Here is a 27290-nt window from a genome sequence, read left to right as displayed (position 1 = left end):
ACGGTGCACTTGTCAGGACTAAAATATGCAGGTGGTCTGTAGCAGGGAGAACTGCAAACAGCTCACCTTGCAGTGCCAGGGGGCGTTCACTAATTCCCCAGGAGAGGGACAGGGTCACGGAGAGGAAAGCTGGCAGAGAAGTCTTTAGGGAGCCAGACCTGGGGTCACAGCACACAAACCTCTTGGAAACCTGGCTCTGCTGCTCCGCTCCGAGCTCTGAATCACTGCCGTGCTGGACACCTTCCTCCTCCGCCCTCCCCAAACTTCTCCAACCACTCTAAATCCGCCTGAAGTTCAGGCCATTACTCTCTGTCTATTCACCTCCTGAAAACATCTCTAATCTGCCTTTTGCTGCCTGCGGAAGGCTGTGATAATGTATCCTCCTTCGCAGCTCATCTTTTCCAGCTGACACGATAATAAAAAGTTTAATAATAACAAGCTCCAACAAAGAGCACAGTGAAAGAGTGCAGGAAGCACTTCTCATCGGTAGATGCTGGAGAGATCTGCCAGAAACATATACCCCTAAAGATGCTTAGCATGCACTTAGACTTCTCCCAAAATCTGTGTTTGCCCCTTCTGAGAGCTGAACAAATGGCACGAGGATGGTCAACACTTGCTCCCTAAGCCTGAGGAGAGTGTTTCAGGATGCTTTCACCCTAGGTGTGCACCACTCTCTGCACGAGCAGCTTCCACACTAGGGTCAGAGCAGGAGGCACCGCCACCCTTCTGGCAGCACAGCCAGGATGTACCCACCCCAGTTTCTGTGTCCCGGGCATCCAGACCCAGAAATTGCAGCCACTCTCGATGCATTTTCCACAGGCACCTTGAGACCCCTGGATCTTTAAGCGAAGCCCCATGAAGGGCTGCTTTAACCACGCCTGGCTGCCATCCCCTGGCTCACTCCCAGTCGGTGCTGAGAGATGTGCGGCTTCAAATGCTTTTGTATTTGCCTAACAAGAAACCCGCCCCTCCTGGATGGCAGAGGAGGCAGCCTGCACTGAACAGTCTCATTAAGCCTCTGCAAAAGCTACTTCAGCATCAAACCGCTGTGTGCGAATTAACCAAGACAGACTTGCTAGCACAGGGTAAATGAAAACCCAGCCCAGGAACGCTAACAGTCTGCGAGGCGGCGTTTCTGTTTGCATGGCCCCTGGCCCCTACATGCTCCGGATGGCTCGCTTGCTCGTGGTCACAGCAGGGAGCCTGTCTGTCCCCGGGCTTGTCTCAGTCCTGGTCTTCACACTTACACCATACAAAGTTGCTCACTTTGAGTGACTGCGAGTAAACCCTTTTTCTCTCATTAATAAACCATTTTACGTCCCCTCCCCTACTCCCATCATGTATACCTCAACACTTGTTAGACATTAAACCCAGGATTGCCAAAGGATGTTGCAGGAATTACAGTAGGATTTGTCCATTAATTCCCTTCAATACTTCCTAAACTCCCACACTTAGAGAAACGCTGGCACGTGCGTCCTTCTCAACAGGTAACCGCTAATGAAATCCTCCAGCAGCAGAGCTCAGCCCATCGGGTAGGAGGACACCCAGGATGTTCCGCTGAGCTGGTGGGGCTTGAGGCTGCGAGCACGCTGACGAAAGCTGGAGCAGAGGCACGTCAGCGGGTCCTCACGCCTCCAGCAGCTCTCATACAGCATCCACCCACCCCACAGCCTGCGTTTCCTGCATCCACGGCACGAGAAACGGCACAACTGCAGCGTCATCTGTGCACGCGACGTGCCCCAGAAATGGGGATAAGCCACCTCGAGCAGATGAGGAAAGCTCGTTTTGTTATCCTCTAGGAGCCAATATTTACTAGTAACACTTCCCCCAGCCCACACCTTCCAGGAGATTATGTCTTAATATCCTGAGGACTTTCTTCGGTACCGAGATGTGTCTGACCCCCCTGTGCCTCAACAGCTGCAGCACAAGGCAAAAACAGAGGCAGCAGCCTGCAGTGCTGCTGCTCACTCAAAACACACTGAACAGCAGAGAACAATTACATTTATGTTTCCATATCCAAAACTTCACTCTATCAGTACCGCAGGCAGATGCTCGGATGCCTCTGTTGAAGCTGCCCTGAGCAGGATGGAGACCGGAGGTTAACAACCAAAGGCTGCCACCCGGCTCCTCCTGAGAGCAGCACGAGTGCTAGGATGGCCTTTGACTGGCGAGGAGATGGGTTTGTGTGTTCTGCTTTGTTTTTGCTGTTACTTGATTGAGACAGTCGGATGTACCTCCTCAATAATTTAAGCTGACAGAGCTGTGTTTGACTCTATGTTAACCAAACCTCTTTGTCTAGGCAGCATCCTAGAAGCATCCATCAGAACAAAGTATCCAGACCTGCTATTTAAGGACAAACAAATGAAACTAGAATTCAACAGCCAGCTCTCCATCTCCCACACCACTAAGCAAAATGGGAAACCATTGCTACTTCTCTTTGATCTTCCCAATCCACACCCCCAAACAGACCCAAACACCGGCCTCCCTCCTTCTCCACCACTCAGGACAGCCCGAGCCCACTTAGGCAATCATTAGCGTGAATCCCAGCCAAGATTATTTATCCTTAAAGAACCTTCCCGACAGCAAATCTCACTCCAGCCCAGCTCTGCAGCTCAGCGCAGACAAATAGGCACTTAGTGCCAGCTGCTCACAGCCCCATAAAACCTCTCCCTACCTTTATTCCCCTGGGATGCCTGCATAAACTCGCACGCAACACACACGCACTCCCCACACACGAAGCACTCAGAGCTGGGTTTCTTCTCTCCATACCTGATTTGTTCAGAGTGACACGAAGCCTCAAAACGCATGCATTAGTCTGACAAGAAAGCGCCTGGGCTGCTGTGTCGCCTCGCCTCTTGTCCTTCCACGTCCTCATTTGTTCTCATTTTTGGCCACGAGCTTCACGAGGAGATGCCTTTGTGTCTTCACACACATTATAAAGTGTTGTGGTGTCTAAAACGCTCTGTAGATAGTGCTGGTGGTGCAGGGGAGCGTAAAGTTTTCAGAAGACATGCATACTGTGGGAGAGATCTCTAATGGTAAGGCCTGATGCAGTGAAAATACATGGTTTTATGACTGGTTGAAAACCAGGATTCATCCTCAAAACAGGGTCAGGCAGCTCACAGCCTCCCTGCCTGCCTCCAGAGCGGGGTCTGAAGTCTGGTATCAAAGAAGGCTGCAGCACTGCTGGTCAGTGGAGCCAGCAGGAGTTTGAACTGAGGAATCCTCTGCAAAAAAAGAGCTTACACGGCTTTCTGCAGGCTGCAGGCTAGCTGCTAAATAAATGCTTGTTCTGGTCTCATCCAAATACTAAAGGAAAAAATAAAATAAAATAAAAAAAAAACAATGTCTGGCATGCGTTCAAAGGCCCAGTAGCACGTCAGTAAAAAGACTCAATTGACGAAAATGTAATAGCACCTTTCCTCTTTTAACAAAAATAAAGCAGAAACTCATTGCTTTTTTGGCAGACGAACAAAAAGCCTGCCCATACAACCGGTCCCAAAACCACAGGCTGAAACCCTGACAAAGCTTTGGCAGAAATGTACCCGAGTGAGACGTTCTTTTCTGAAGCGTCCCTCCACCAAACGCAGGCTTCAGCCTCTCTTTTTGGATGCACTGAAGAGGAAACCACTTTTTTTTTTTTTGGTGTGACGTTATCACATAGCGACTCCAGCAGAAGTTAAATTGATGCCTTTCCCCACACATCTCAAAAGGTAGGAAGGTGCCCTCCTTTGCCCTTCCGACATCAGTTTTAATATGCCAGGGTAGAATACACGTGCTCTGCTGATGAGGGGTTTTGGCACATGCTGACATCCCATTAACTCCAATATCACGCTAATAGACAGTAGCAGCCAAGAAGCGTTACTTGAAATCTTTAAGCAGAGAGAATAAGCCCAAATCACTCCTAAATACACCAGCAGCATAATAAACTTGGTTAGGGGCAGGAAAAAAAAGGCAAGAAACAACCAACACATAGCGAGGACCATATGTTTTGCTCTTTAGAATTAAATGACAACATATAAAAGGGGGGAAAAAATCTAAAATCCAGCTGTCCTGAAGCAGCAGATTAGAAGGGGAATTCTGCAGACAGCCACATCTAATTGCAATTTCTATCATGGCACTTCGGATGAAGAGAGACTGAGAGCAAATAGGAGACAGATGAATTAATACTCTTAAAAAGAAAAAAAAAAAGAAATAATGGTTAAAGTAACTAAACAAAGTCCTACTGCAAAAATCAACAGTATTTCCTCTCCTGGTCCCACACCATGGGGACGAACCTGCAGCAGTCTATAGCAGGATGCTCAGCAAAAGCACTCAGCAGCCCAAAAGGCATAAAGCGTTATTACCAGATGTTGCTACCGATTTAATTCCGAGCAGAGAAGCTCGTTGACAAGGCAGGCATACAGTAAATCAGTAAAGAAGTTTCCCGTTTTATACGTGCATGTGTGCGCATATGCACACGACTTGCATTTGTTCTCATGGCTGCCGTGCAGAAGAAATTAAGAAGTCTAACTTTGAAATTTATAGTAAAACATCAAAGGAAATATTAAGAAAAAAAATTATTTAAGAGCCTAAATGATAGCAGGATTGAGAGGATGAAGCAGTTGGTCTATAAAAACAAATCACGCTGAACTACCTCCACAGTCTTATTTTCTCCTGATTGAATTACAAAATTAGTCAATGAAGGCTGCAATATATTTGGGCTTAGTAAAATATTTGATAGCATCTCAGGAAAAAAAAAAAACCTTACTTGAAAAATTAATTTAAATTGGCTTGGATATGAGCTCTGCCATACACCAGTGTTAATATTAACAGTAAATTTTGCTTTCTCAGCTAGAGGCGGTCTCGGTGCCCACAAAACCTCCCCAACATGAAGGGCAGAGGGTGGGGTGAATGCCGAGTGAGGGGCTGCAAAAACGGGGCATGGGTACAGCAAGGGTTCTGCTGGGGAGCCTCGCCACCAGGGTTGGTGTCACGTCTGGTTTTATCCGGTATCTTTAGTAATTCTTTGGAAATGAAACATATCCTGTGAATTAGCTAAGCTGTGTATACGTGTCATTTGGAGAGTGGGGGTGCGAGCTGCATAATTGCTGAAAGCACCCACTGATGGGGGCAGCAAGCAGCAGAGCAAGGAGGATTCCTGCCATTGCTCTGCTGCTTGCCCACCAGCCGAGTGGCACTGCAGGTACAGAAATGACACAGGCAGCACATCCCTGAGCCAGTGCACGCAGCCACAAGTAAGAAAACAAAGACCAAAATGTCCAAAATATTAAAGAAAACCAAATTTTGATGCTGGAGACCTCACCCTGAGGGCTCCTGTGTGCATCAGCCCCATGCCCACAAGCATCACTCTTGCAACAAGTGATGCTTACGCCAAGCCACCTCTCCTGAGTCCAGCCCCAGAGCATCCTCAGCGACCAGCACAGAGCAGCCCAAGCCCACACATAGCAGGATGCTGCATTTCACATGGCTGCCAGCAGCCAGCCAGACAAGACAGCAAAACCACCATGCCCAGGCATCCCCAAGCCACTGCAGCCTCCCCGCAAAGGGAGAAGCACGAGAATCTACTGAAAATCCAAATGGAAAAAAAAAATCGATTAAGGAAACTGAATATTGATCCTAGGCTGTTGTTGCCTAAAAATCATGGGGTTTTTCTTTCCTTTTTGCACTATCAGACATTTCTCCTTCGTGAAAAAATCATAGCTTTATAGGTTGGACCACGCTCATTATCATACCCTGCAAAAACGAGGAAAAGACCGCGTTGTTGTTAGGAGCACTTTGAAGGAAGAAATTCTCTGCTTGTTGGCACAGACCTGGTAATTGCGGGAAATTCCTGCTCTGCTTTCCTTTCCCCAAATCGGGACTGGAGCCCCGTGGGAGCACGGCAACCCCTGGGCCAGATCCAGGAGCATCCCTGCTGGCTCCCTGCCTTTAAATAAAAGCCACCAGCGGGTGCAGAGGTGCCGAGGGGCTCCCAAGCAGGAGCACGGTTGCAAGGAGAAGGGGCAGAAATCAGCCCAGGGGGACGGATCTCCGCAGCACATCTCAGCCCAAGGACAGCAGCAGCTTCACCTGCCTCCCAAGCGCTGGCTCCACTTAGCGTAATGATTATTAAGCCCTGTCAGCAGATATGAAACCAATGGATGCCGCTCCACAGGCAGGCGCTTAGAAAGCCGCCGAGACGCCCCTGCTTACAGGTTTTCGTTATCCATCTGGAAAATTGCAGATGTCACAAGAGCTTTTAGAGCATCAAGATGAAATCGTCTTGTCAGCAGCAAAAAGGGGCCGGTTCCCTCGCACCGATCCCAGCAGCTGCCTCGGTGCCGCAGGCTGGTGCTGGTGCTGCGGCAGGACACCGATCCTGCTGGTGCCACCGAGCTCCTACCCCCCAAATCTCATACTACAGGAAAGCAGGGTGAAGGAAAGCAGTATTTTTCCCCTTGCACTTATTCAAAGCCTCTTTGCTGCTGATTGCATGAGGCTAGGAAAAACTTGCAGCTTGCTGGGGACGAAGCATGTGCTTGGTTAGAGAAGATGGTGATGCAGGGTCCTGGCACCAGCTCCTGTTGTAGGCGGTTCAGGTCAAACGAGAAGCAAGCCAAAGAGCTTTTAATCCAAAATCCATGTAGATCCATCCATTCTCTCTGCCACAATAGTATGGTTTTGTCAACTTCTGTGGCTTTGGAAGCTGCTAAACTGCTTTGGCTCAGGTGGCTTTGAAGGCAGGTGTTGCAAACCCACGTTGCCAAAAGCTGCTCCTCTCAACAGGACTCTGGTCAAAATCAACTTTTTCCCTTTCCGCAGGAAAACCTCTCGCTGGTCACAAGGCGAGGTCTTTCAGCAGGATCAGACAGCACCCAGCAAAGCCACAAATCCACCCCAGCGCCAGGACATGTAGGGTGCTGGGCTGCAGAGCAACAGGCCAGATGAACCAGGGCCTTCAGACATGGCTGGTGATTCTTGCAGGCACTGGGCAAAGCAAAGAAAATGAAGAAAAATTGCTCTGTAGCTAGTGGGAGCCAAAAGATAGGGGCAGCAACGGAGCCACAGGATGCAGAAGATGACCATGATGAACTCCAGACAACCACCATGATGAACACCAGCTCCAGGCTCTTCTCACACCTCAGGTCTGGGATGAGAGGGGAAATCCTGCAGCTGCTGCCCTCCTGAGCACTCTGAAGGCTGATGATCCACCACGGGGCTCCAGGGCCAGCAGCAGCTGGGCACGGAGCAAGAGAAGGTGTCCACAAAAGGTCAGGGAAAAGAGCTTGTGGGAACTTAACAAGAAGGCGGCTCAGGGCTTCCTGGGTCACAGAAAACTGCTGAGCTGATTTTTATTTTTTTTTTAAACTGCTCTTAGTAGCTGCCTGAAATAGATATTTTGGTTTTGTAAAAGTAACTGAAATAGATGCTAGCTGATGGCTGGTCAGCACACTTTACGATTCCTTTATAAATAGGTTATTAATGCTTCTGGGAGTGGGAATAACTCTTATTTCTAGGTCTAAATAATTGCTGACCTTCTAATTTCTGCTGAAGGCTTTTTGGTGCATCTCCCCAGCCTCCGTCAAGGGTGATTCCCTGCTCCTGCAGGCAGCACCAGCCCATCTTCCAAAGCCTTCACCAGAATAACAAAACCTGGGAAATGGGCTGTGAGCACTGACTGCAGGCAGGAGAGCCTTGGTTGAGATGAGATGCAGGAGCAGGAGCCTTGGCACAGCCCCCTGGGGAGGTGGCATCTCTCCAAGGTTTGTCAAGGAGCCCAGGGCCATCATGACACAGCTGCACCAGTTACCAGAGGCACGCTGAGCAGACCGAGGCACCTACTGGCTGGGGAGAGCTTCATGCTTTATCACCTTGAAGCCACCAAATAAATAAATAAATAGCACAGCTTGCACTTCAGCAGAGAATAAACAGGCATTTATAGAAAGAAGCCCCAGTGAAACCACATGCCCTTTCAATCCACTTCCCAGGCAAATAAAACCAAGCAATATTGAGTGTGAGAAGTACATCAAGGGGCTTTTAAAACAAATAGGAGAGATACCAACAAGGAAAGGCTCCAACCTGAGACAAGGCCATGGGGTTGCTCTGCTTGCACACTTTGGGGGGGGGAGTGGGGGCGAGGAGCTCTGGTTGCACAACCAGGGTCACAGAAAGCAACAGCAATCGGTTCCAATTTCCAGTTCATCTGCACAGCTCAGTGTGCATGCCTGAGCTACCATGGTTAGACGTGACTTCTAATGTATGGTTGCTTCTCTCCCAGTTCTGTGCTGGCACTACTTTGTTCTTCCTTCTTCCTCCTGCTACATGACAGGAGGATGCTCTCTCGGGAGGTTGAAATGAAAGTGGCCCGACCACAGACTTCCAAGCACCTAACCCTTAAAGTCGAGCCTTTGAGCTGCACAGCATTTTCATTCCTATACAGCTGCAAACTAATAATCAGGGAAAAACAACTAGTGCGTGATTATCGCCGGACTCGGCCAAGGCAATGCAGGTCAGCAATAAACCTCATCTGAAAGGTAGGTCATGTCTCTTGTATATTATTTCCCTCCCTCTTCAAAGCTGCAGCGATAATTGCATGCCGAAGGAGGAAAGCAAAAAAAAAAAATAGAAACAAAAAAACAAATCAACAAAAGCAAAAAGCCAAGCATCCGATCTATCTTTGCAGGAGCAGGTCCTCTTGAATCAGAACCCTGGAATTGTTCTGCAATCGACTCAGCGGACAGTTACCATCTGTTTATGGAAAAAAATGTTAATAACCCCCAATCATAATCAAATAGGCAACCACTTTACTTTAAGTACCTATTAACTAATGCTAAATTACAATGGAACAGCTCTGCAAGTACTTCTGACATCCACATGCACATCAGCAGTGCCAGCACTTTGATCAGGGCTATTAGAACAGATACCGAGTGAACCGAGCACGATGCGATTCCTGAAACATCACACAAAGTGTGGGCAGTGTTTATTTACTGGTCTTTCTTTTCTCCCCCTACCTCCTTGTTTTTTTTTCAGAAAGAAAATACGTAGATGCATTTGCACAGACGTACACACCACCGACCACAGCAGACCCCATGAAAGCCCCTTCCCATGTGATTTGTTTTTCTGTCCCAGGATGAGCATCTATAATAGATTCCCTGGTGCCCAGGAAGGCTCGAGGTATTTCCATCAGCGGAGCATCACCCGAGTGGTCATTCTTTATTCAGCTCCTTATTTCCATGGTGCCTGTAAAAATTAGATTTCTAAATTCTTCCTCCCTCTCCTCTGGGTGGAAGGGGCCAGGAGATCTAAAAACTGCTACAGACAGAGAGGAAAAAACAGGAGAGCTGCACACATACTTGCACGTGCAGACACAGTGTGAACACACCTTATTTCTTCAGGAAATCAGATTAAAAAGCAATATATTCTTTGCTATCTGTAACAACTCTGAACCATTAGCTAGCACCGCCTCCACCAAGGAGGAAACCTCATTTAGGAAATATAAGAAGTTTTTAATCACAGAGCCTGGAAAACAGTTCATCTCAGCAAAACAAGTACTCTCATCTCTGGATTTTTTTTCTAGCTTCTTTCTCTCCATCTCTCTGCAAACACTTTTTTTTTTTTTTTTTTTTTTTAAAAAAAAAAAGGTTTTGCAGCACCAGGAATACATCACACAAATATGCATGAGCACACTCTCTTTATCCCTAGATACTTGCAAATGTAACAGGAAATAGGCAAAAGCAGCGTATATTTTAGTCCATCAACCTAAGCATTTATATGGCCTCCATCACTGTGCCATCCGAACATTTTGTTAGTCCCAGGACTTCTCTCTGCCGTTGTTATTGTTTTATGAAATTTCATTTTTGTTAGTCCCAGGACTTGCGTGTGGCTTTTTTTATTGTATTATGAAATTTCATTTCCTGTCATCTGCTGGGGTGCTATTTCAATGGGAAGACTTGGGTTTATGAGGCTCCCGCTTACAAGGCTGACCCCAAAAGGTGAGGCGTAAAACCTTCCAGTGGGAGCTCTGGACACGGGGATGGAGAAACAATGAGCGAGTGCAGGATGCTGCTGGGCTCCTTCCTCCCAGCTCTTTCACAAGAGGAGCTTTGTGTGCCCCTCTCCTGCCACCTCCACCGCCCCACCAGGTGGTCCCACAGCCTCTTTGCCTACAGGAGCCACTTCACCCATCCCTACCCACGGGATGTAGGCAGGGGGCTCTGAGGGTGTGCAACAAGCCAGAAGGGGATGAGCGTGGGCACACCATCCTCTCCCTGTCCTCCTCCAGCACACGTGCCCTGAAACAGTGAACTCCTTTTTCCACCTAGCAGATCAGCCCAGGGATGCTCGCCAACCTCACGGGGTCTCCAGCCCATCAGCCCAAGCACACCTCTCTCAGCAGGCCACAAACCATCTGCTGAACATTCGGCGATGCAGAAGGGAAAAGATGTGCTCAGAGAGGCTCATGAGGTACTTTGGGTAACGTGTCCAACACGAGCACACGATGTTCTGCGTCCCTGACAAAAACAACAGGGAAAAACCTGCTCCTGCAGGCCTGCCAAGCTGGGATTTCAACAACAAGTGGCAACGTATCAGCTGGCTGGGAACAGCTCCTGATTCAGGGAGTGATGCACTTTCCCACAGAGACTCGGGGTTTGGTGTTTTCTGTTTTTTTTTCTCTTAATCCGTGATAACATGTTGGATGCCACACATGATGGCTCCTGCCCAGGAATTAACGGGTAACGAGTGACCCAGAGGAAAATGCCAGCTAAAAGAGATTGGGAAGTTGTTGCTGACTGCATTGTGTCCAGTACGAGGTGTCACACTGAGGTAAGACCTGTACACAAGACCCTGGGAGAAAAGCTCAGGACCACTCGGTAAAGTCATCTGATGGTTTGATAGGATCACAGAAAGGTTTGGGTGGGAAGGGACCTTAAAGACCATCCAGTTCCAAACCCCTGCCATGGAAAGGAAAAACAAGGTTCTAGGCTCATGGACCAGTTGACCAGCAAGGAAAGAAAGTTTAGAAATTATTTTTTTTTAGAAATTACATTCAGAAAAAAGTGGAGGAGACTGTGACATTTGTTGAGGGGGTGAGAACTCTATCAGCTGCCAGGGCAGGCCACAGCCAGAGTACTGCCAAGCATCTCAGCCACTGCAAGGCAATGGAAGAGTGGCATGCATGGTGTGGATAAAATGCTGAGCTTTTCTAGCAAGTTTGTTGCAAAGGAGGAAGATGCAGGCTAGAGATGTAAAGCCTTGTGGCACAGCAGTTGACATTGGCCCCATAGCAAAGGAAAAAGGCAGAAACGACACTAGAAAAAAAGCAGAAGGATCAGAGGAGGTAAAGCCATCTGTGAGGAAGACTGCTCACAGGCCAGGAGGATCTGCAGCCTCCAGCAGGGACCAGAGTTTAGGTGGTATGATTAGGCTGCCTTAGCTTAGAGAGACAGAGATAACAAATTAAACACATCTTTAAAACCACAGAGATATCTCTGTAATGAGTCGCAGGTGCCATAGGCACCGGCAACATCATCAATAAAACTTTTAGGAACTCTGCAGAGCTGTGGTTTCACATCGGAGATGAAGAAATACAGCATAATGAAGAGGAAACGAGGCTTTTCTGGTTAAATGTGGTTTTTTTTCCTCACAAGGACTGCAACACACAGGTCCATCACAGCACACCCACTAACATGCATAGCCAAGCACCTCTGAACAAGCACCACATCTGTTCACGCAGACCGGTTATTCGCATCGTGTTCACTCCTCTTTGCTTGTTCCATTCGGGTCAGAAGTTACTTTCCCTTTTCATATTTGTATCCCTCAGCCCCATCAGTGGCAAATGCTCAACCGCTTTAGAAGTGTTCTGACAAATCCCACCAGAAGGCACATAACATCATCTCAGTTCTACAGATGGGGAATTAGAGCAGAGGCAGAGGTTAAGACAGCTAATTGACTACGGACACTGAGTCAGGCAGCAGAAGAGCTGGGAATTGATCCCAGGAACCATGTCTTCCATTCCTTTACTCCACCCACCAGTCAGTACACCCTACCAGATGGTTCCTATCATTGGACATATGGACTAAATATTGCTAAGTTGGTGTAGAAGATTTGCTATTTAATTAAAGTCCTGTCTTCCATCTCCATAGGATGCATAGGGGAAACTCCAGCCAGAATCCCATCTGGACCCACTCAGGATACGTCTCCTTAAAGCAAACAAAGCTCCAGGCAAGCACGAGAAACATTTCCAAACCTGTCAACCTGCCCTACAACGCAGACACCAGCAAGGCCAGGCAGCAGGCTGCGACTCGGGAGCCTTGGCAGCAGCTCGTGTTTGCCAGAGCCTGGCTTCAAAACAGCCCCTGCGTGAGCCACCGGCTGGGCTGGGAGGGCTCTGTCATGTGAAGGCTCCTCCTGCCTCCAGCGGGCACCACCAACGCTCCCACCTGGAGGCAGTGGGACCGTCACAGAAATCAGCTGGTAGCCAGTCATCGGCTTCCTTCTGCCACTAACACCAGCACCACACAGCAAAATGACACGACATCTAACAGAAGTGAGAGGCCAGCTCTGCAAAGCAAGCAGCAGAGGCCAAAGTCACTTAAAAAAAAACAAAAAAAACTCCTAAGTGGTTATTTTTAAGCAAACAAGGAAAGTTTCCAACAGAGAGACAACAGAAAGACCTTCTACATCACAAATGCAGGCCAGCATTTGTTTTCCTGACACGGACCTTACAAATTTATAGCAGCACGTTGGTCCCCACTCACAAATCAGGTAGAGAATTGATGCACCTGTTTTTTCTAGAAGAAAACAAAATAATTTCACATCCTTCTGTTCCCCCTCCATGCCCTGCCCTCTGCACCCAGTACAACCAGAGGGAAAACCTTTCATCAGGGCCACAGAAAGAGACTTCATCCAAGCACATCCTCCTCTGAGAGCATCTCCATTAGCAAGTGGCTGCAGGGAGCAGCCAACGTTTTTCTGGACAGCCCATGGGTTTGTTTACAAAGAAAACACTCTGCCCAACATTAATACACGTGCACACACTTCTGAACAAGCCACAGGGCATACAGAGAACCACCAACCCATATAACTCCACTGCTCTCTTGACAAAAGAAGAGGGCTGAACAACACCCTCGGGGCAATATCCTCTTTAGAAGGTTTGCACCGATATTGACAACGTAGGAATAAAGCCACAACACCTTTCCATGGGCGCTATAAGGACCTGGCAATCCTGGAAGGTGCCTCCTGCTCGAGGAAAGAGACTGCACGTACCTTTCATCCCGAACTTGGACCGCCGGCCATACTTGTTGATCATAATAAAGAGGACCACCAAGAGGACACAAGCAAAAGCCGCCAGCCCAACCGCTATGGAAACCTGGAAGGAAAAACCTGGAGTCAAGGCAGTGGAACTGGGGAGAGCAGACTGGATGTAGAGGTGCCTCCCTGCCTGTCTGAAGGCTCATATCATCTGCTGCAGCCCCACGGGCATCAGCTGTGGAGGAAAATACAACAAAAAGAGAGCCCTGATACAGACTGCAAGCACCATGGGCTGCATGGGATGCCTTTGTCAGCAGTGCTGGTCTGGCACCAGTTCTCCCAAGCCTCTCACCCCATGTACCTGCAGGGGAGGAGGACCTCTGCTCCAGTGCCTGGCCTCTCCCCTCACCATACATCATGAGCTGTCATTTGTGGTGTCCCTATCGGGCCTTGGTGTCACAATGCTAAAGCTATACTGACCTCAGCTTGGAATATGCAGGAGCAGCAGAATATTTAGAGCAATTCTCTCCATCCAGCCATCCCTCAGGACAAAGAACAGGGGGCAAAAAACATAACCACAAAAAAAGAGAACAGAAGAAAACAAGAACAACCTCCCCCCCCTCAAAAAAAAAAAAAAAAAAAAAAACACTTTTTTTTTCCCCTAAAGCCTCCAACGTTTCCCTATTTATTCTAATTTTTAGTGGTAAATATTTATGCTATAGCAGTGTCCAAAGTCCTTCACTGGAACTGTGGTTCCAGTGTGTCAGTGAACAAGCAGAGAAAAGAAAACCTCCCTGCCCTACAGGGTTTACCAACTCGGGCTTATTTTAATATTTATGAATATTTATTGCTTCAAGTCTTTGCTCGAGATGCTTTCATTACATTGATGTAAACAACAATTTCTTTGGCATTTGGCCAATTGTTCTCCTGTACTGCGTCTTGCATTGCATTTAAACTTCACTTCATTTTACACAACTGTCTACTCTAATAGAAAATGTATCATTTAACCAAAAAAGTTATTTTATTGTGCAACATTTTTCCCTGCCCTTGATACATCAGCTAAGATATTTTTAAATTTTTCATTTTACCACACATTATTTTCATCCCCCAGATTGTTTTCTCTGCTTTATATTTAATAATCAGCGCACATTATTACCCTGATCCCACTGTTCAAAGCTTCCACTTCAGCTATAGGAGAGTTTCAGTTGGATGAGAACTGAAACCAAGGGGAATTGTGTTTTGTTCATTCTGTTAACACTTCGTGGATTTCAATATCTTAAAACTTTCATATAGCTAGAACAATTATATAATGTGTTTTTTTCCAAACTTGTACACCTTTTTTTTTTTTTCCCTCTACCTGGATTCTGTAAAAGAAAGACAATGGTGAGATCTGATAAGCCATGGGTTTTCTTTCCTTTTTATTTTTGGCGTACCCTACAGAGCAGGAGGGAGGGCAAACTGGCATTGACAAATTTAAACCAAGCTAAATCCGAGTCCCTCACAGGGCTAGACTTAACAGTTCGATAATAGTATGAAACACACGGCCGGCTGTTTGTTTGTTCTCTGGGTGCTACTTTCTCAGAGCACGAATTTCTGACCTGCCAGCAGCAGCTTCACAGGATGCCTGATTTTCAAAGGGCTGCCTGGTTCCACACTGCAGACCCAGGAGGCTCACATGGTTCACATCAGAACTTTGCTTGCCCGACACAAGCCATAAAATCCTTCTGATTGTTGGTTGTCTTGAATCACAAAGGAAGAGATTTTGCCTTGCAAACATCTCAGAACAGCAGAGGTCTGTAAATACTGAGCCGTCATTAACGAGAAATACATGCAGAGCAGTTCTGGTGAGAAGAGGACGGGACTCACCCCAAAAGTGTCCTCCTCTGGTTTGTGGGTCACAGTGATGGGTGGGGTGGGACTCACTTCGTAATCACCGACTGAAACCAAAACACCAAAGAGAGGATTCAGTGAGACTCCCATGGACACTCCAACCTTACAACTGAAAATCACTGGGGTTCCTGGTCCTCTAGGGTGGGTGGCCTCCCACTGAGCCATTTCCTAGAAATCTATTGGGTTAAGTAGGGCTAAAATACAGCAGGTTCAGCACAATTTGGTCTAAAGAAACAATTACATGGATAGTTTTAGGAGGGGGAGAAAAAAAGGAAAAAATGCATGGAGAAAACACAATGGGAATTCAGTCCCACTTCTCATCCTGCTCCATATTACACGGCACATTGAACATGGGCCATGATACACAAGGTCCTTCTACAGGACCTCACTCACGGGAAGCAAACAGGACTCCGGAGACACCCCAGATGAACCCCCCAGTAATCTTGCTCATGTATGGAGAAGCCAGAACTTTGTGTGACCTCAGCCTCAACTTGCTTTTGACTCACTAGTTTTTCCTCCAGGAGCACGTAAGAGGCAGAACAACAGGAGGGAAAGAAAATTAAAAACTCCCACAATAGTCCAAGTGGAGGGAGACACTTACTTGAGACAAAGTTGTCCGTGCTCTCTGTGGAAAGGACAAAGAGAGAAGCAACACAATTAGCAGCACAGCAAAGGGAGAGCAGCCTCATTCCCAGCCCCCCCCAGACACACTCTACCCACCCCAAGAGCCCAGGAAACCAAAACATTTCATTTTTTATCCTCTAGGACAACTCTAACTGGAAATTGCAGCAGACATGTCAGCAGAATATCCCAGGGGTCAGAACAGAGTACACAGGGGCCTCAGGCTGAGACGGGAGCAGAAGGATGCTACAGCGATGCCAAAACAGAGGACAATCAGCAGCACGTTGTGTGGGACTTCTGCTAAATGGCTCAGCTTCCAGCAAGCAAGCAAAGCTCAGCAGACACCTGTGCTCAGCTGGATGGAGGTGAGGGTAGAGGCAGGTTTTGTCAGTCTTCACCCAGGGACAAAGTCCCACGGGGACAAGGACCAGCTCCCAGGGAGGACAGCCCAGCTCGGGGCAGGGGATTACAGGAGACCTTTCCTGGGCTCACTCAAAAGCCTCCTGAATCACTGCTGGAAGATAACAATGTCTGTACTGGATATGTATAGAGGCAGTGTCTGTCCTAGAGCTGCCTCTTCCCCACGCCAGCCCCTTGTGTCAGCCACTTGACTGCTCCAGACTATTCAGTAAAGCCCCTTCAGCTCTGAAGACAGCTGAGGGCTCCGACGATGAGGTCTAAAGCTCCCAGTGACACTCAGTTTACATAGTATGAGAACAACGTCAGCTCTCAATTCACTTGCCCATGTAAGAAATTGAGCCTGATATTAACTGGAGTTTACACAGCTTTGCTGGCAGAGGGCTCCTGGAAGGATGAGAAAAAGCTCAGGCTGAAATACGGGTGAGGTTTGGAAGGGAAGCAGGAAGCAATCCCCAGGTGACAAACATGGCTTTCCAAAACAGGGGGAAAAGAACTGAAAAAAAATATTTGTGTGTCAAGTCAAGCAGAAACAACTTGTCTTGGCTTTTCCTAGCAAGAGAAATAATTAATTAGGAAGAAACACTTTATTTGGAGAATTCTTTTTTTTTTTTTTTAATCTAACACAGACAGTCTAATCATAAAACATTCGCTGACTCTACATTTTCTTCTTTCCATTTTTCTTTGCTGGACTAAAACTCAGCGGAAACCCACAATATTTATTTTTTTTCCCCACTTAAGCCTTCCTGTTTTTTGAAGCATAAAACATAACCAAGAAATTTCAGTCAACTTGACTTCTGTGAAAAGTTGCCAAAGAACTGAGCATTCGTGAAGGGGGAGGTAGGCAGACCAACCTCTGTGGATTAAACAGGGAGATGGCAGCCTATGGTAGAGATGCCAATGACAACATGCAGTGAGATTTTTACTGGGAATGGCACAAGTTTGCCCTGGGAGCTACTGTCCTTGCTCCTAGAGCCATGATAAGGCAGAGAGACAGGTTATGGAATAACATCTCCCATCCAGTTTGTAATAAAATATTTCTCTCCCAACCCAGGCAGCACAATCCAGTTCTGTACCAACTACAGCTTGAACATCAGGGGGTTCTAAAAAAACACTGTCATGGGTTCTTTCTCCATGCTGATAAGCCTTCCAGGTCCTGCTTTCATTAAGCCTAATAACCCCATCCTGGATAGTTTTAGCAAAATTTTTGCATGTTTGAATAGCTATAGGCAATAAGCTTCCTGAATGAATCACAATAGGGAACCTTCAATTTGAGGCATTTTCTGGAGGAATCTACCTTCAAACGGGAAATAAGCGTCAGCTGCATTGAGTGTTAATGTCAGCTTTGGCAGCGGATGGAGCAACGAACTTCAAGTAAAGTAAATTACAGCCTGGATTGTGCTGACAGGGTCTACCAGGGTGAGGAACAGCCTGGGACTTTGGATCAAAAGAAATACGAGAAATGGGTCATTTCTTGCTGGAAGATGGTTCAGAGTCTGAAAGCACTCCACACCAACAACACATACAAGGTGTGGGTGACGATGCGCCAAGGGCAATGTTTTACTTATATTTCACACAAACAGATTCTCCCGGAGCCTCTGACACAAGAGGTGCTTCAGACATTAACATGCCTTCCACATCACGGCACGGCTCAGATCCGTTTCCAAAATCAGCTCTCCAGAACAGCAGATCTGCACCCTTTTCTGGAGGTCCAGCACCTACTTAGAGCTGTCCCCATTTCACAGATGGGGAAATGGAGTCACAAAGGTGGGACCTGGCAGAGCTGACACTGCAAACCCGTGCCTCACCTCACCCACCTACAGTTCATAAGCTGCTCTTCCTTCCCGACAGCAGGAAACATAAATAGGTTGGATAGCCATACAGGGCATCATCCTTGAGGCCTGAATATAAATTTTCCACTCCCATTCATATCAGCTCATTTGTTCAATTGTCAGATCTTCAAGGCAGAGATTTGGGTTTGCATTTATGATATTTGACCTGCGGGAAAATTCTGTGTACATATATGGTGTGATATAAATAATAAATGAGACTACCATTGGTATTTTTCTATATTTAGCAAACGTCCTATTTTGTTGGATTTTCTTGGGCTGCAGGGGCCAATTTAGAGCTGCCACTTTCTCATGGCATCATTCCTGAAGGCAGCAGCACACAGGGATCTTAACCCCATGATGGCCAGCGTGATGCTGCAAAGCCAGAGAGCAGACAAAAACCTTCCACGTTCCTACAGAGCAGACAAGTCGCCACAAGGTCTCCGCTGCCCCCTCAGAGCTGGATCTTCATGTCCTCAAATGCTTTTTTGCCTTTAAGCTGTAAGTCACTCGGGAGAGCACTGGGGCATTCCAAACAATTGGTTGAGAAATCCTAGCAAACTGATGCAAAGCAACTAATTGAGCTGTCGCCTTTTTTGTAGGCCTGTCAGCCTAGAATTGCTCGTGTCATATTTAGAAAGAAAACAATCCCGACAATGCTGCATCCAGCTACAATCATTTCTCAAATGCAAGCTAGAAGAAAAAAAAAAAAAAAAAAAGATCTGCATCACTTTAAAGGGGTTTCCTTTCTTTAGCTTATAACGACAGCCACATAGATGAAAACTCTCTCTCCAAAATTTATCTTCTTATGGGTCCCCAGAGCTGATACAAAATCCAAAATAATTAACCAATCCTATACCCTTCTCCCGCTGAAATCCCTAAAGATCTTAAATATATATATTGCAGAATATGTTACAAAACACAAGCATCTAAACAAGTTAGTCTCTCGCCTCTCAGTGCAATTTGGACTGACTTCCATCAAAGCTCCAGATCAAATTCTTCCTCTTGATACAAGCAACAAAAAGTGGGATTTCCTGCTATTAAACTGCATTGCGAGCTCAATTCCTACACCAATCCACATCAGGCCTCATCGATATGTGGCTGATGAGAACCAGGACTCCCAACACAACCCCAGCCGGCAGGTTTCAGGTGAACCACGTACTCGGGGTCAAAATCTTGCAGAAATGCTGAAAACTTGACAAAAGGTAAATTTATCCTGGTGCCTCTCCTGTTATATATGTCAGTTCCCATACTCCCAGCCAGATACTGGATTAGATACCTGCACCTCTGAGCTTTCAATGGAGGCTGATTCTTCTTCACCAACTTTCTTAATTTTTGTATTGATCACTACATTAAAGAGTCACAACACCAAAGCACATTTTTGTAGGAGAACAGTACTGGTCAGAAGAGGCCTCCAGAGGTGACCTCTTCCAGAGAAAGGCCACTTTGGGTTGGGTTGGGTTGCCCAGGCCTTCTCTATTTAGGTGTCAGGATTACTAGTGGTACCATATTTAGATTGGTCCCATATTCAGATTGGGAAAAAAAAATGTAAAGAGATAAACTGAATATCCCACCTGGAAAAGGCTTTTCAAGGAAATGTCCCTTGATGGTTTGGTTGGCTGAACCCAGCTGGTTGGTGGCCACAATGGTGTAGTTGCCATTGTTGTAGTGAGTGGGCTTGTTGAAGAGCAGGCAACCCTCCGAGACCTCCCCTTGCTGGTAGAACTCCATGTGGATGATCTCCGTCTCCCGGAGGACCTGGCCGTTGTGCAGCCAGTGGAGGGTGGGAGCTGGATTCCCATGCACTGCGAATGCAATGCAGTGCTCCAGGTGCAGCACCGGCTCCTCCAGGGTTAGGATGCGGGGGGGATCTAGCAGAGAGAAACATGGCAGGCTCACAGCAACCCAATACCCACGTCAAGCCTCGTGCACCGGGGAAATTAAGATTATTGAATGTGAAGCCTCCAAAATCCCTTGTTCCTTTTATTGCTCCCATGGACGTCTGCAAAGAAGGAAGACTAAATCATGAGAACCACTCAACACTCCCCAGCAGGAGGATCTGAACCATAACCTTGGGCTTGCAAACGGGGTTACAAATTAAACACGGGGCTGGTCCCTTCACCAGACAAGAAATAATGAAGCTTGGAGCTGCCTGGTCCACACGCCTATCTATGGCTGCGCTCCTTCCCCCTGGGGATCAGAGGGAGGCAGCCTGTTCCATGGAGGACACCACCACATAGTGCCATCACGGTACACGTGTGCAAGGTGCCCATGGGGGATCTTCGGTCGCAACGAGCGCTTTTGGATTTCATAAGCTGTGGAAGCAAGTATCCCCCAGTGGCTGCCGGTCCTTGAGGGTTTCGACTGCCTGAATATCCCAAAGGAGTTCCCACCCGTCGAGCACCCTCCGGGGGTGTTTTAATTAAAGCGAGGAGAGTAGGACAGAGAGAAAAGCAGACACCACTTGCAATTTATTGCATATGCATCGTCTCCCCCGACCACGGGCACCCCAACAGTTCAAATGCTGCTCTTCCACCACTTCTGAAACCCCAGTTATGACATCTACATACTAGGTCCTGAACCCCAAGACCAGCAAAGTATGGACCAGAAGAACAGAGTTTAGTGCAAAGAGCAAGGACACAGAGATGTAGGTCTTCCCTAAACCTCTCATTTACCTGAGAGCATCCAGCTGCAAAGGCAACCCACAAGGGAAAGCAGAAATCCACCAACTTTGACCCCATTTGGGGGAAAAAAGTCATGCATTTTTCAACCAGTAAAGGTGGTAGAAGAGAGCAAGGTACAGACCTGGTGGGAGCAGAGCAAAATTCTCCCCCCAGCCACCCTGAACCACATAGCCATGTCCCAGCCACCTCGCTCCATTTGCGAGCCTAGATCTGCATGTGGCTTATTCACATCTTCCTGGCAAGGATGATTCAAAACAGGCATCCACCTACACACAGAAACCCAGATCTTTTTTGGCGTGAAATTGCAGCCTGAGTGATGGGTCTGGGCAACGAGAGCAGGGGTAGCAGAAACTGTCAGCAGCTTAGAGGATTACATGGGTGAAAATAGGCACTGGCATCGTGCTGTTTAAGATGGGGAGGAAAAGCAGCTAAAACGCAGTGCAAAAAACACCCGCCTGCTGACCTCTGAGCTGATGTCAACTTTAAATACCTCCATTCTTCAGTCCATCAATACTTACTGGGAGGAAGATGAAAGAAGAAAAGCATCTGCTCTCCTCTTTCCAATCCCCTCTGACTGCCCTGTCTTTCCAGGACCTCGTGGCTCCCGCACTGAACATGGACCACATGGGTTCACCGACACCCGCCAGAAGCACACGTGGTCTCCTCTGCCTAGCAGGGCTGGGGGACTGGGGGGCAGGTTTCCAAACTACAGATTAAGGGCAAATGTTACAGACACAGCAACGTATAGTAAATCTCAGCTGCTTGAGAGCGCAAAGCTGTGTAAACTTCCTCTTAAGGTCAGGTTTGTGTTAAGTTATATTAGAAAGCACACAGAAAGTTTCGCTACTTGCAGCTGAGAGTGAGCGGTGGAAATCTGACACGTGTGTGTTTACACGGCGTGTGCTGTTTAACTTTGTAGGAGCAGATCTAGGAAGAAGCAATAGCATCCCTGAAATTAGAGGCAAAATTTACACTGGCTTTGGCAAGGGTGACATTTAACCTCTCACACAGCATCAGGGTGAGCAACCCCGTGTTTGTAAAGAGAGTTTTAGCCCCTCTGTATCTTTTCCTCAATCAGCTGGATCTGCCAAGGGACAGATGGCAAGACAACCACCACCCGCATGGTTCTGTGGATCCTGCCTGCATAGTGCTCATTTCTGCAAGGAGTTTTGCAGAGTACTGACCTTAAGAGAAATGTACAAGGACCCACCTCTGTGCTCTGCTCCTAGTTCTCATCCAAAAAAAAAACAGAGTACCACAGGTAGCAACTGGTTCACGCAGTTCTCAGGGCATCCCTCCCTCCAGCCTCTACCATCAAAGCCTTGCCACGGCTACTTACAGTAGACGGTGAGCAGCACGCTGGCATTGCTCATCCCCACCACGTTCTCAGCGATGCAGGTAAGCAGGAACCCGTTGTCCTCACTGGTGACATTCACCAAGGTCAGATTGATGGCGTGAACGTTGGTCCAGTTGAGGTTGGTCTATACATCACAGAGAAGCACAGGCAAAAATCAGCCACTGGTGGCTTCTTTCCTCCCTGCTCCTGCTCCCAGGAGATGAGGGTCCCGGTTTCCACATAAAATGCAAGAAGGGCTTGAAAATTCAAGGACAAGTAGGACCTGGGGGAGGTGAGGCATTTCCTCACCTGATTAAGTTCACCGTTACGTATGAGGAGCACTACTGAGAGGTGAAGAGCCATAGCACTGTAGCATTGATAAACACAGCTTGTCTCTAGAACAGCTTGCTTAGCTGCCTGCTTCAGCTACAGCTATTGCAGACACCTCTGTAAACAGGTAGTTTCATTAGAGGAGACATGAGTTAAGATTCAATTAGGGAGCACTGAGATATGAAGCTATCTCATGTTCACTTTCCTGTCGCACAGAGGGAAGTTTTTGCAATGCCCTTCAGATGTTTCCTAGGTTCTCATCTGGATAAGGTACAGCCCTCTATTTTCCTTTGGATGGGGCTGTTTTACATTTCCCATTGCGCTCTCCAACATCTACCTGAGCCCTGCCCTACATACGTGGACGTGGAGATCCCCCAGCTGCAGCCATGTTCCGATGTCCCTCATTCCCTACCTGGTGCGTGTTGATGGAGTGGAGATCCGCCACCGTCCAGTCGACGTCGGGCAGTGGTGAGCCCGAGCCATTGCAGGTGATGACAGCGTTCTCCCCTTCCCGCACCGTCAGGTTCACGTGGCTCACGCTGATCTCCGGGAGGTCTAGGAGGGCAGACACCGAGGTGCTTAGGTGCGGAGCAGCATTTGCTGAAGCTAGCTGTAGAACGTGTACATGTGGACCCAAATCCTGCCAGGCTGTGTGCCAACTCAGCCCCCAGCACCTTGCAATAAGCAGCAGGAGGCAATAGCATGGCCTTCTCCTACCAAGGGAAGGAGGGAGCATGGAGACATGAAATAGTGGGGACTGAAGAAACACCAGCTGAGCAGACCCTCCCATCAGACTCTAATCCAAAAGTTGTGCCCAGTTCTGGTTGCCCATCCCCTCACACAACTGCCCTCCCTATCTATTTTAATTCCACCAAAGCTGATTTCAAGGGCAATTACTTGTGATGGCAAAGCTGCATGCACTGGGAGAGTACTCAAAGTGTCCCCACCTCTAGGGACGTGGCACAGAGCACCCAACACTCCAGGCAACGACAGCATTCCTCTGACTTGTAATAATCAAGAGAAGACAACCAAAGATGCATCTTCATAATAACCACAGCTCTCCTAATAAAAGGCGCCCTTGTTCTTCCTCGGTTGTGGCAGCGATTCACTGATCTATGGTGGCCCTGATTTACACGCTTTCTTTGCTCGCTGCCCCAACTACCAAATACCCTTGCAACATGAAACAAGACAGAGCTGGCTACAAGAAGGGCAAGCAGCCCTTCCATCATCCATCCATCACACTGACCCAAAGACAGGACCCTCTGTGTTCCCAAATCATCACCCTGGTGTCCCCTCAAGTCTAATGCCACCACTGCTGGAGTCACCTCTCTTCCCATCCCTGATCCCTAAGTTGTTTGTTGCTTTTTTTCCCCTCTCTAATCCTTACAGATTATTCTTCTGATTTGGGGAGGAAATTACAGTGCTCTCTCAAATCTTTTTAGTTCATCCCCATGCAGGCACGCTTTGGCCAGTTTCCAGAGCTTAGTAAAGGGACATCATGAACTTGGGAAAAAAAATTAAAAAAATAAAAAGTCACGCAAATAAAAATGCGTGTTGTTTGTCTACTACTACTGCAAGAAACAAACCCAAATTCCTAGAACAAAGATCAATAATCAAAGAAAGAAAACCTCTATTTTTCCTCCTTTTTTCATCCTGAGTTTGACAGCTGTTATGTATAGACAGTTTAATTGTTCTGTTGAAGGTACACGTCCTTCCCCTTACACTACAAGGAATACTTTCCAGTAATAGCAACAGCAGAGCAAAAACTGATACCAGACAGGCAGCTGACGTGTGAACAAGGTGAGGGATAGCTATCGAACATGCCTCATGTTGCTCCTGGGGCCACTGGACTCTGTTAATCAGCAGGAAGCAGAAAGAGACACATGGTCACTCCTGCCTCATCCCTACAGACACGGGCTTACAGTTGAAAAATTAAAGCAAGGAAAATGGATAAAGACATGTATTTTCTAGGAGTGATTCCTCTTATCAATATGCCATTTCTAGGATTTGTTAGACAGAGGAAGAACAAGAAACCTATCAGTTCTCATGAGCACAGCATCGCACTTTGTCGAGCAGTGCCATTATAGTGAAGGAAATCCCCCAAATCCTCTGATACCTTCAGGCACTTAAACAGCAGCCCCACGTTTACCCTGATACTCTATATTTAATCCACAAACCACTGTGATCAGCTTCAATCATCTTGTTCTTGACCACGTGGGGAGATATTATGGCATCAGCTTCCCTAAGTAAAGGGGTCAACTGGAAAGGGCAGAACAGGACAGGGCTCCCCCACGGCACGGGCTGCCCCTTACCGCACTGGGTGATGTTCATCTCCTGCAAAGGGATGACTGCTGTGTCCATGTTCATGCAGTAGAGCTCCTGGGACTGCAGGTTGGCCTCGCCCTTCTCCTGCCAGAGCTGGATCCAGCGGATGTCGCAGCTGCAGTTAAAGAGGTTCCTCTCTAGTCTCCTACGGGCAGAGAGAGAGAAACGACAGTGGGGTGGGGAAGGAGGACCAGGGAGATCTCCTGGCTCTGTGCTCCCCAAGGACAAAGGGCACCAGGGAGATGCAAAGGGCTCTTCTGAGCTGATGGAGAAACTCCTCCGTGGGGTATTCTGGAGCACATGGTTCCCATCTCTTCTTGCTCCAGAGAGATGGAGGTTGTGCATCCATGTGCTCACACACACTCCTCCCTGAACAAGGTTTTACATCTTCCAGGTCAACACACATGCACTCAACATCTTTCACTGCAAGGACTGCACAGCCACAGCTCAGTCCCACAGTAATACCACTCCAACATCCCAGGCATTCATCTCTCAGCAAAGGAGCAGGCAGCTTCACACCGTCCTAAAATACTGATCCACATCCTAAAATCCTACGTCGGTGGGGGTACAGGACCCTGCTGGGGAAAGCACACCTCTGGCTGCACCAGCACTCAGCAAAGCTGGCAGTTTTTCTCCTTAGTAGTGTGTACAAACAGAGCCTCCCAGGGCTCCAGGACATGAGCTAATGTGCAGGATATCATGCATTTTAATCAAATCAAACAGCTCTGCGCTGAGACCCTGCTGACCCGGCCGGGAGAAAAGGGAAAAAGCACTGCCTTTAATGTACTTCATTTAAAACACACTTATACGTTTTATATACGATGAATGTTTATTATTATCGATTTTCCAACCTATTAACCATTTCATTTACATTTTAAAGCCCTACGGCTCTCTGTGTAGATGCAAGGAGGATGGGTCCCAACAGGGGGGAGACCCCGGTGCTCGGCCAGGACAGAGCTACCAACCCAGGGGGCTGTCTCAGGAGAAAGCCTGGACAAAAGCCTGCCCCCCACATAACCATGAAGCAGAAAAAAAGCAGGGAGCAGAGTATCAAGCACTGAAAAGGTGAGCTCAGTCACCCCAGAAGAGAAGGGCTTCTCCAAACATCAATCTATTGCTCCACGTAGCGTTTGGATCCCTCCCATCAGACGAGGGGAAGCTGCTTTTCTGGTCCGTTCCACGCGTTACTGCAAAATTCATGCTTGCTTTTACAAAATTAATTCCACTGACTAACAGGATTTGGAAAGAGCCTTTCAAGCACGCGCAGCTGCTGTTGGGTCTGTAACGGCACTGCAAAAGCAGGAGGAGAAGGGAGCTTCTGTCAGCACCCAGGGCTGTTGAACTTTAATCCTAACGGTGTCAGGTTGATCCTCCTCATAGAACAAGATGTCATCCGGTTTTTATTTTTATTTTTAGAACAAACAGAGTTAAACTTCACTTCGCGCCTTTTCCTTATTGCATTGCTTCCCTTTCACAAGCACCCAAACCTTCACAAGACAGGTCCGAGGCCTAGGCAAGAGACTTGAAGGCCAAAGCACCACATTTAAGAGGCCAGAGCAGATTGGCACAGCGATTTGGTGGAACCCAGCTGACAAGGCACTCTCTGCACACCACAATAGGTACAGTCAGTGCCTTGCACAGGCATCACAGCTTCATTGCAGCCCCAAATCCAGAGCCCACATTGTCTTGGGGACCCCACATCAGTGCTGCCAGCAGGGCTGGATGCTGGGCAGGAGCAGGGGACAGAGCCCCACCATCACAGGACAGGACGTAAGCAAGCAGGAGCTCAGCTGATGTTAGATCAGGTGGCTGGACGTGTACCCAGGGCCACGCAGTGAACAGGGGGAGCTCAGAGGCAGTGGGGGTGAAATTCTGCTCTGCTACAAATATCCTCACAAAACGAGGCTGCCGGGAGAGCCACTGTCACAGCACTTAAGGGCAGCTCTGTAAGTAAGAGAAGGCAGCCTTCCCGGCCCATTGCTAATTCATGAGGGGCCATGAATAATACAGGAGGAGCGTGCTTCAGGGCAGAATTCACCCACGACCTGCCCCAGCACCAGTGATGTAACTCGCTCTAATCGAGGCCCCCACAGGGGCTTTTGCACAAATTAACTCCCATCACTGGCTGGACGTGCCAAGTGCCACCAGCTGCTGGCATGGCACCTCAGTGTGAATGCACCATGGGCATCTAGATGTGCACACAGATGTGTGCACCATTTTTTTCTCACATGCTTGCAAAAAGCACACTTGAGGTGTGGGAGATGCCTTCCCTCCTTGCTTGGAGCTTTCCCTGCCATGATGGCTGGCTCTCCAGAGATGTCTACAGGGATTTCAGTGCTCAGCCTGCCCTGGACCTGCCCCCAAAAATGAACCCCCATCTTTCTTCTCAGCCCTCATCAGTATCCCTGCCTTGTGGCATGCATGGCTCATTAGGAGCTGCGGCCCCTTCCAGCCCTTTCTCCTGCAATTGCTCTAACACATTTGCTCTTTCCTGTTGCAGATTTAACAAAAGCTAAAAGCAAAGGCTGGTCACAGGCTGGGCTAATGAGCACACGACAGAAGCGAATGAGGATATAGCTCTCCTCAAAGAGCACGTTGGCAGGGCTTGAACCACTCAGTCACCCC

The 27290-nt window shown here is 47.9% G+C and overlaps 1 protein-coding gene across 10 annotated transcripts in view; it reads right to left on the bottom strand.

Annotated features, from left to right (window-relative positions):
* The window catches only part of NTRK3 (neurotrophic receptor tyrosine kinase 3), a 196460-nt gene that overhangs the window by 121291 nt on the left and 47879 nt on the right, over positions 1-27290 (bottom strand). For all 10 annotated transcript variants that reach the window (XM_005017102.6, XM_005017103.6, XM_013097147.5 and 7 more), the window contains 7 exons: positions 24653-24810; positions 22753-22895; positions 22014-22155; positions 19565-19861; positions 15725-15748; positions 15100-15170; positions 13249-13351 (listed from right to left, as the gene is read on the bottom strand). In XM_005017102.6, coding sequence (XP_005017159.1) covers positions 13249-13351; positions 15100-15170; positions 15725-15748; positions 19565-19861; positions 22014-22155; positions 22753-22895; positions 24653-24810 — 938 coding nt within the window. The remainder of the gene's footprint in view (positions 1-13248; positions 13352-15099; positions 15171-15724; positions 15749-19564; positions 19862-22013; positions 22156-22752; positions 22896-24652; positions 24811-27290) is intronic.

Source organism: Anas platyrhynchos, chromosome 11, assembly GCF_047663525.1.
Source record: "Anas platyrhynchos isolate ZD024472 breed Pekin duck chromosome 11, IASCAAS_PekinDuck_T2T, whole genome shotgun sequence".
Lineage (NCBI taxonomy): Eukaryota > Metazoa > Chordata > Aves > Anseriformes > Anatidae > Anas > Anas platyrhynchos.
This window is presented reverse-complemented; position numbering and strand designations above follow the sequence as displayed.